The sequence below is a fragment of the Nicotiana tomentosiformis genome, chromosome 5, assembly GCF_000390325.3.
Source record: "Nicotiana tomentosiformis chromosome 5, ASM39032v3, whole genome shotgun sequence".
Taxonomy (NCBI): Eukaryota; Viridiplantae; Streptophyta; class Magnoliopsida; order Solanales; family Solanaceae; genus Nicotiana; species Nicotiana tomentosiformis.
The window spans coordinates 37,023,658-37,034,287 of NC_090816.1; the positions used below are offsets into that span (position 1 = coordinate 37,023,658).

The window sequence follows — 10,630 nt, forward strand, 5'->3', positions numbered from 1 at the left end:
GCTATTTTGATTTTTAACTTGGAAGGATACTCCCTGATGGACATCCTTACTGAGAGAATTCATCTGACTTGTTATATTGATAAATCGAGGTTACACTATCTAGTATTTCATGTATGCAACTTGGGGGGGGGGGGGGTAATTTATTTCGACCATCATAATTTCAGAATGTTCCAAACCATGCTTAACAATTGCCAAGCAGTCGTGCAGTTTGCTCCTTTTGCTTAAACATTGCCAAGCAGGAAAACTAAGTTCCTACACTTTATATCTGCTCAATTTGTATAACACATCAAGTTACGACCACAAGTATGTTGATAGGAAGGACATATGTTTGATATGAACTCATTGCCGAACATTTATATGTATATCAAGATAACTTTCAGCATAAGCTACTCTTATTGATCATTTCGTTGTCCCTTAGACAGTTCTTAAGTGGTTACTGTATGTAACTTTGCAGCAGAAGGCCTACTTTAAGCCATTAGTGTCTCAAATATTCTTCTAAAAAAGTTAAGAATAGAAAAAGGAGAAATAAATAAGAGATGGTTGATAGGAACACTTAGTTTACATCCAGAAAGGCTGCAGTAGTCAATCAATGGTTGCACTTAGTTCGACAGATAGATTTCGTGCTAAATATGTAACAGCAGTATTTTACAAGTCCTAAAAGAACTTAAAAAGATGATATACTTGCAATGTTTTCTGGAATTTGGGAAGTTTTCAAAATAGATGTAATCTACCAATTGATCCGTATAGAATAGGGAAGTCAATGTAAGGAAAAACTATCTTTATACTACGGAAATCCTATTTTGTGGAAATTTATTTTAAAAGGAAGCCTTTGAATCTGACCAGCCTTCATTATCAGAATCTTCAGCTCTTTTTTTGCATGCTGTAAATCTGCATATCATCCTAACTAGGTGACGCGTCTGAGGAAGTTCATCATGCCCATGCAATAGTACTCGGTAACAAAAATCAGTGGCAAATCCAATATGTTTAGTCAATAGTTGCGAAATACCTCTGCAACCTTTATTCCTTTGTACAAATGGATGTAGTATAAAAATAGGCTTCAAGAAAAAATTTCAACTACATAATATATTCCCAGCTGAAGGTAGTGTTGTGTCTAGACCTGCTGACAGGAGGGTCTGCCCTTGACGAAACTAAATGTTAACTGTTGCAGTGAAAGGTGGACCACATGCTGACCAATTTGCTCTTTGTGTATATTTGAAATAAACAGCGTTGAACTGACATGAGCTTAAATGCAGCGACATGGATCAACGAGGATTCATATAACGAAACCAACTTGCTTCAGATTGAGGTGTAGTAGTTATTGTATATCTGAATCAAAATTGCTATGCAGCCATGAAGCTCTGCTCCCATGCCTTTTCTGTCCATGCAACCCTATGCTTTAAAGAGTGATCTGGCAAGAGACTCGGAAAGCATCTGGTTTCTCTTTTCTGCTAAGCATGAAATTTGAAATATATTTGGAGTTGTAGATTTCAATCTACTTATCGTTTTATGATTGCATACTCAGAGAGAGCTGAAGGGAAACTTACTGGATATGTATCAACCAAAAAATATAGTATCATTTTTTGATCATCTGAAGTTTCTGTTTTCTCCTCCTTTTTTTTTTCTTTTTTCATGAGGATGCAAGTCTTCCTGCAGAAATGCATCAAGAGATGAAGATTATAAAAGTATTGGCCTGCTCCAGTTATTGACTTAGGTTTTCCTTTGGATGCTCAAATTTTTTCACATGATCAAAGACAACCATAGTCCGTTCTCATACTCGATTATAAATTCTTTGAGTTACTCCACCCATTGCTTTAATGTTTTGGGTTGTATATTCAAATACTCACACAAGAACATTTGACAAGAGAACTGTATTTAGGCTTTTGCTCCTTTCAATTATCAGAATGGAGGATGCACACTACGGAGGGTGCCAGAATGGAATAACAAATGCAACAATACTCTGCACCAACCAACTTGAAATTCGATATCTGCCTATGATACAGCAAATTATAAACAAAAAATTGTGTATAGAACTGTTACTCTTATACATTGCAAACTCAACTGAAGAAAAAGGTCAGTGCAGAATAAATGGAATGAGACATCCAAAAGTCCTTCTTGCAACTCTCTGTGGATCAGTCTTTAATCATCTTATTGGAACCTTAATCCAACCATTTGCAAAAGCAATAGCCAAGATCACAAATGGTGTTGACATTCCAAATATGATTATATAGGGAAGAGGTGTCATCATAGGGTTCTCCCCTGCTCTTTCTCCTGCTGTTTGCCAATACCTAAAACCAGGCAATCCCTTTTCACTTATTTGTTTTCAATAAACTAAAGTAATTCAGAAAAACTCAATCTTCTTGTCAAATATCCTATGTGTTCTTGACAAAATAATCAAAATCAAGAAAAGCAAAACAACTGATAATAAGAACAAGACAGAAATCAATCACTATATGGAAAACTTACTGTTCAGGTTCTTGTTCTTTAGTGATGAATTTCTTCTTGTCTTTCTTGACATCACCTTCTCCTCCCCCTATCAAGAATCACCAAAACCATCTTCTCATATGGAAAAACAGTAATATCATAATAAACTGGGTATATATTGACTTGGTGAACTTAAAAAGTTAAACCAAACCTAATTTTGCAGAAACTCTGAAATGGCTTCCCCTTCTTTTCCATGAGCTTAAACTCAGGGGTTGTGGAGAAGGTGAAAAAAGTTCCCTTGATACAACTGCAAAGTTCATGCAAAGGGCAGAAGATACAGCAATTTTAGCTGCCATTTTTAAAAAAAGTTCTGCAGATAATCTGTGGATGGATAGTGCTAACCTTCAAATAAATGTATCTTGTCACTTGTGGTCAAAATTTTAAGTGAAGTGATATCTTTAGGATATTTGATATTTCTTCTCAATAGTCATGTCCAATGTTATTATATTCAGGTTCTTCACATAGACCCCTAAAGTTTATAAGACTGTCATTCAAACCCATAGATATCTTCTACATCACCATTTTTAGCCTAATTGTTGTTTTATTACCCACATTGGCTCATCTCTTTTAAAACCCCTATGGCTATACCCTACTTCCCTTTTTCCTCTCTCCCACATAAATTTTCCCTAATTATAATTCCTTCGAAAAAGGCCTAAAAATGTCATTCAACTAACAGAAATGGCATATCTATGCCATCCGTTAAAAGGTTGGTCCATTCATGCCACTAACGTTATACTTTTGGCCTATTCATGTCACTCAACTAACAGAAATAGCCTATCTATGCCATCCGTTAAAAGGTTGGTCCATTCATGCCACTAACGTTATACTTTTGGCCTATTCATGCCACTCAACTAACAGAAATGGCGCCTATCTATGCCATCCGTTAAAAGGTTGGTCCATTCATGCCACTAACGTTATACTTTTGGCATATTCATCCACTCAACTAAAAGAAATGACCTATCTATGCCATCCGTTAAAAGGTTGGTCCATTCATGCCACTAACGTTATACTTTTGACCCATTCATGCCACTGACGTTATATTTTTGGCCTATTTATGCCATTGTCTACTAACAGTTCTATTTTCTGATTATGTATAATTAACGATGCCCAACCCGATAAAAACCAACCATCTTTTAATCCAACCCCTAATTCCTTGTCACGGCCCAAAATTCACTTAGTCGTGATGGCACCTAACCCAACTCATTAGGTAAGCCAATTAACAACTATCCAATTTAATGAGATTTTTTAAAGACAAATAAATGATAAAATTTTGGTGTTAGTTATTGAATGATAAAATGATAAATGATAACAACTATCTGCTCGGTTTTGGTTATATTTCATGAATCTATGTTTAATTTTGACATTTGGATTATGAATGTTAAAGAGAAATTGGGTAATTTTGTCTAAATTTTCCTAAAGTGAATTTTTGAGTTTTGAACATCGATTCAGAGTATGATTTGAGTGAAATTAGTATGATTGAACTCGTAATTGAATGAGTTGTCAGATTTTGTGAGTTTTGTCAGTTTTCGAAGTGCAGGCCTGGGTTTGACCTTTTGGTTGACTTTGAGTAATGGGTGAAGACTTGACCTTTATCATTTGGAATTGTTTCCTTAGGTATTATTTGATATTTTTTAGTTTCTTTTGACTAGTTTCGAGCCGTTCGGAGGTTGCTACGCACGGGATGACATTTCGAGAGAGTTGTTTAGCTTGCTTAGTAATTATTTTGGCTTGTTTGAGGTATGTATCTTATCCAAACTTGGTTGAGTCACTAGTTTCCTAAATTATTTATGATAGCTATATGCTATGTGTGCGAATATGTGTGGGGTTTGAGCCCATGTGCGAGCACCGGAATATTTATCCATGCTCGGGGTAGTGCTTAGGCTATGATATGCCTAGCATTGACTGTTAAGCTCTAAGCTATGATGTTTCTCGTATTTGTAACATTGTTGTGAACTATTTGAACCATGTTTGAGGTTATGAAGAAGCAAATTCCCTGAATAAACTTGGAAATTGTTATTTATGTGATGAAATTACCGATTTGAGCTATGATAGCATACTTTGCACAAGCATATACTTTAGCATGTCACTTATACCAGTCCATGAGCATGAAATCCGATATTCGTTGATCACATACATGTATTCTTGTATATTTGCTTTTGTGTGATGTGATTTGGACTGGATGCCTGTGACCATACAAGGCGAATTGTGTTGTTATGCATGTGACCATGCCGGGCAGATTGTGTTGTTATGCCTGTGACCACGCTAGGGGGATTGTGATGTTGAGCATGTGACCACGCCGGGCAGATTGTGATATTAGCACGTGAGTTATCCATGTAACACATGCGTTGTCCATGCGGATTGATATTATTAGCACATGAGTTGTCCGTGCAGCGCGTGAGTTATCTGTGCAGATCTAGATATTGATATTATAGCACGTGAGTTTTCCGTGCAGCACGCGAGTTGTCCATGCGATTGATATTATTAGCACGCGAGTTGTCCGTGCAGCATGTGGATACGGATCAATCCTACTAGGGTCACCTTCTCATGTTTCTCTCTTGATGGTATACACACAAATTGTGAGAAACGACGGGTTTCTGGTTGATGTGAGCTCTGGGAGAGATGGTTACTATTATTGGATCGGGTTGCGGGCCACAACGGACTAATATGTAGTTATTGCATTTTATCTTTACTTGTAATTTTATTGACTGCTTACTTGATTTACTTGCATATCTTCCTTATATGCTAGATTTATGACGAAGCATAATACTTTAAAACAAAAAATTGTGAGCATCAAGGTGATTTTACCTAAGATTTCCTGATTTGATCATATATCTGCTCTATACTTGTTGAAATTATGAACTGTACAGGTATTAGTGAGTATCATTTATAGTTCTTGCTTCTTTTACCTCGCCGAGGTTAGTTAGGATACTTATTGAGTATATGGGGTCGGTTGTCCTCATACTACACTCTACACCTTGTGTGCAGATCTTGGAGTTGATGTTGCTATGTATGGTGGGAGCTGGCATTGAAGATGTACCCACGTTCCGGTTATGGTTATCACTTGTGCTTGGTAGCTTTAGATTCGAATTCTATTCATGTACATTTCAAACATATGTTGTATTTATTTCATTTCAGTTTTGTAAATCTAAGTCTTAGTGGCTCATGACTTGCGCTACTAGTCCTTGGGAAGTTGAATAAAATTTAGTTATTTCATTTTTGACTCTTATCATTATCATTATATGGTGTTTTATTGTTATTTGGCTCACCTAGCGGGTTGGGTTAGGTGCTATCACAACAGGTAGGATTTGGGACGTAATAGTTCATTAGATAAACCTAAAGAATAGGAATTACCTAGTTGGCATTCATGAGTAAGGTTACTTCCACCACAATATTCACATGTAATGGGCCTTTGACTGGTTTTATTAATTAACTCTTCAAGGTCATTCATTCTCCTAGAATCTGCATAGGAGAATATGTTACTTTTTTGGCATTCAAAGCTTTGGTGGTTGATGGTAGGCTATAATTGCGTGTTTTAGTTACTTATCACACTCTAATTTACTGCACTTTAATTGAGTTGAGCTTTCAATCTCTAGTATTTTGCACTAATTGTGTATTTTATGCCTTGTTGGAGTGATTTCGAGTTATGTAAATATTGTGGAACTAATTCGAGTTATTTGGAGTTTTAAAGTTTGAATAAAAGCCTAAAGGAATAAGCCGGAATCTTGTTCGGGGGTCGAGGATCACTGCTGGACGTCAAAATTCAAGAAAGAATCAACTACTGAAAAATACACTAGTGCGACGCACTGTGCGACACAATAATGTAAGTTTATGTCAGAAATTGGCAAAGTTCAGAGGCTACCCAGGTGCGCGAGCACGCACTGGGCGCGTAAGTAGAGCAGTACACTGTCCAAAGTGCATGGCCACGCACGTCCAACTCCGAAAACTCCTCCCATGCCTATTTTTGTAATTTCGGAGATGACTCTTTTGGATCTATATGAAGCCCAACTCACCTAAAACTAGGGATCTAAATTTGGAGGATAGAATTTTGGACCTAAGGAGGCTAATGAGGAGTTGGTAGAACACAAGCACAAGGATTTCATCATTCCTTCCTTACTCAAGATTCGTGTTTGGATTGAATTTATGTTTTCCTATATTTTAGTTCCATTTGTGAAGAACTTCTCTGTGTCTATGGAGTAGATCCCTTTTGGTTTTGATGAATTTGGTGTATTGATGATTGTTTGTGGATTATAACTCTATTTTTATGTATTTGAATCGTTTTTAGAAGATTTAATTGTTGCATCTACTGTCACTTATTCTTGTAATCGAAAGAGGCATAACTTGTGATATCTTTGCATTATATTGTTGGTTGAGTTCATAGATTCTTCTAAGTAATCAAAAGAGGCTAGTTGAATAATTGATTAAATCTAGTTAGGAGAATAATCTAAGAGGTTTTCCTAAAGACCGATCTACAATGCATTCTTACATAACTTCACAGTGCTTAAATTTGTTCATCTCATCAGGTTAAGACTTAATTGAGAGAGGAGTTTTTGCTGAATGTTTAAACTAATAATAGAGTGAATTCGAGAGACTCACTTGAAAATTGAAAGTAAATAATCTAGAGTTAGATCCCGAACAATTATGTTGCACTTATTCTGTCAAAACCATATCCTCTTCCACTGATAACCCTAATTGCTTATTCCTTGTTTCGATAGTTATTAGTCGATAGCTGTAGATTTTAGAGTCTTAGTTAAATTTTATTATTAATCATATAATTTTCAAATGTTGATTCTCCTGGATAGCGATCAAGCAAGAAACTATGAGAATACTATTTAAATCCAATCTCTGTGGACACAATATTATACTATACTATCTTTGACTAGCGAGCACAAATTAAGTGTGTGTTTTTGCCCTCATCAAATTTTGGCCTATAATTGCGTGTTTTAGTTGCTTATCGCACTCTAATTTACTGCACTTTAATTGAGTTGAGCTTTTAATCGCTAGTATTTTACACTAATTATGTGTTTTATCCCATGTAGGAGTGATTACGAGTTACGTAGATATTGTGGAACTAATTCGAGTTATTTGGAGCTTTGAAGTCTGAGTAAAAGCCCAAAGGAATAAGCCGGGATCATGTTTGGGGGTCGAGGATTACTGCTGGACGTCAAAATTCAAGGAAGAATCAACTGCTGAAAAATACACTAGTGCAGCGCACTGTGTGATGCACTATGCGACGCAGCAGTGTAAATTTATGTCAGAAATTGGCAAAGTTCCAAGGCCACCCAGGTGCGCGAGTGCGCACTGGGCACACAAATAGAGCAGTACACTGTCCAAAGAGCGCGACCAGTGCACGAGCACACCTCCAGATGCGCGGCCGCACACGTTCAACTCTGAAAACTCCTCCCAGGCCTATTTTGTAATTTCGCAGATGACTCTTTTGGATCTATATGAATCCTAGCTCGCCTAAAAACTGGGGATCTGAATTTGGAGGGCAGAATTTTGGACCCAAGGAGGCTTAGGAGGAGTTGGAAGAACACAAGCACACGGATTTCATCATTCTTTCCTCACTCAAGATCCGGGTTTGGATTGAATTTATGTTTTCCTATACTTTAGTTACATTTGTGAAGAACTTCTCCATGGCTATGGAGTAGTTCCTTTTGGGTTTTGATGGATTTGGTGTATTGATGATTGGTTGTGGATTATAACTCTATTTTTATGTATTTGAATTGTTTTGGAAGATTTAATTGTTGCATCTATATTCACTAGTTTATGTGATCGAGAGAGGCATAACTTGTGATATCTTTGCATTATATTGTTGGTTGAGTTCATAGATTCTTCTAAGTAATCGAAGGAGGATAGTTGAATCATTGATTAAACCTAGTTAGGAAAATAATCAAAAGAGGTTTTCTTAAAGAACGATCCACTACGCATGCTTGCACATTTTCACAGTGCTTAAATTGGTTCAGCTCGTGAGATTAAGACTTAATCGAGAGAGGAGTTTTTGCTGAACATTTGAACTAATAATAGAGTGAATTCTAGAGACTCACTTGAATATTATAAGTGCATTGTCTAGAGTTATATCCCGAACAATTATCCTGCACCTATCTTGTCAAAAACCTATCCTCTCCCACTGATAACCTTAGTTGCTTATTCCTTGTTTCGACAGTCAAAAGTTGTAGATTTTAAATCTTAGTTAAATTTTATTATTAATCATATAAATCTCAACTGTTGATCTGTATGGATAGTAATCAAGCTAGAAACTACGAGAATATTATTTAACTCCAATCCCCGTGGATACGATATTATACTATACTATATTTGATTAGCGAGCACAATTTAAGTGTGTGTTTTGTGCTTGTCAAATTTTGGCGTCGTTGCCGGGGATTGGCAATCAATAGTGTTTGAAATAGTTTGTAGTGCTAATTTAGGAATTTATTTTTATTTTTACTTTTATTTTTTTCTTTATGGGTTTCTCCTCCGTGTGCAGGCAACAGGATAAGTCCGTGGTGTATGACACGATCTTCTTGTAAAGAAGTAATACCTTACAAACTGGAATTAGAAAAACACTTGCGGCAACTGAGGAAGGAGAAAGAGTTCACTGTAAAGTTCTTAGGGCAACCTTCAACCCAAGAACATATGGCTAATAACGATGACTATGAGGTAGAGGAAGCTGCAAGAGAGGCAGCGCAACATAGAGAATAAGCCGCAAGGATAGCAGCTGAGGCAGCCCATAGAGCTGCTGAGGAAACTGTCGAAGACAATAGGGGTCGAAGATTCAATCTAAATCGACCCTTGATTGAAGATCAGTTCAAGAATGCGGTACCCAGGCCTGGTAGAGCATTGGGTGACTATGCCAGACCAGTCAACAATCAAGGATTGTCAAGCATTAGACCACCTCTAATTGTAGCCAATAATTTCGAGTTGAAGCAAGGTTTGCTTCAAACCATTCAAAATAGCTACGTTTTCAGAGAAAAGATGAACGAAGATCTAAACACGCATCTTATGGACTTCGAGGAGATTATGAACACCTTTCAATACAATGGGGTGTCACAAGATGCAGTGTATTTAAGGGCATTCCCCTTTTCACTTAAAGATGATGCGAAGCAGTGGCTTCGAAGCTTGCCAAATGGATCAAATAGAACATGGGAGGAATTGACCAGAACATTTCTTGATAAATATTTCTCCTCAGCCAAGATAGTCAAGTTTAGAAGAGAAATCCATAACTTCTGCAAGAAAGAGAATGAAACTAATTTTGAAGCATGTGAGAGGTTTAAGGAGATAGTGCGAAAGTGTCAACATAGCAGAATTGAACTCTGGATGCAACTCCAGGACTTTGGGATGGATTGACACCAGCCTCACGAAGAACATTGAGTAATGCAGCTGTAGGCCCATTGATGAAGAAGACTCCAGAGGAGATAGTCACAATTCTAAATGAGTTATCTGAAAATGCAAATCAGTGGCCCTCTGAAATTGCTGAAAGAAGGAGATCAACTGGTGTTCACAAAGTTGATGCTAACACATCTGTACAAGTACAGATTGATGCCATGGTCAAAAAAATAAGGAAGCTAATTTTAGCTTCTATACATAATGAGCCTCATGCAGCATGTGACATATGTGGAAGAGGACACCCTACTCATGAGTGTCAAGCCTCAATAAAGGAAGTTAATGTTGTGGGGAATTTTAACTTCAATGCAATGGGTCAGAAGCACCCCGGGTTCTCATGGAGTTCACCTGGGGGGTACTGCAAATGCATGGCAACAAAACAATCCTAGATTTCAAAGAGCTCCTGGTTTTGTGAATCAGCCGAGGCCGCAGTTTCAGCCTCAACAACCAAGTCAGTCTGGGTTAGAAGATCTAATGAAGGCCTTCATTGTCAAGACATATGAGAGATTAGATGCTCATGGTTCAGCTATCAAAGAACTTGGCACTAATTTGCGAAACTTGGAGAAGAAAGTGGGTCAAATTGCAACTATATTGTCTGAGAGAAATTCAGGAACTCTCCTAGCTGATACTGAGAGAAATTCCAAAGAAACGGTGAATGCTGTGACCTTGAGAAGGGGGCAAGTGCTGAAATATCCCACTCCGGTCCAAAAAGAGATTGTACCTAAAAAAAAAATTGGGGAGCAGCTGAAAAATGAAGTTGATAAGAAGA

General features: G+C 37.2%; 1 protein-coding gene across 1 annotated transcript; it reads right to left on the bottom strand.

Moving 5' to 3' along the window:
- Positions 1-1,938: 1,938 nt before the first annotated feature.
- On the bottom strand, positions 1,939-2,873 carry LOC104111588 (uncharacterized). Its single transcript, XM_009621321.4, has 3 exons — positions 2,633-2,873; positions 2,464-2,530; positions 1,939-2,285 (listed from the first exon to the last, which is right to left on the bottom strand). The coding sequence occupies exons 1-3, from the start codon at positions 2,775-2,777 to the stop codon at positions 2,141-2,143; spliced, it is 357 nt and encodes a 118-aa protein (XP_009619616.1). The 5' UTR covers positions 2,778-2,873; the 3' UTR covers positions 1,939-2,140.
- Between the last annotated feature and the right edge of the window lie 7,757 nt (positions 2,874-10,630).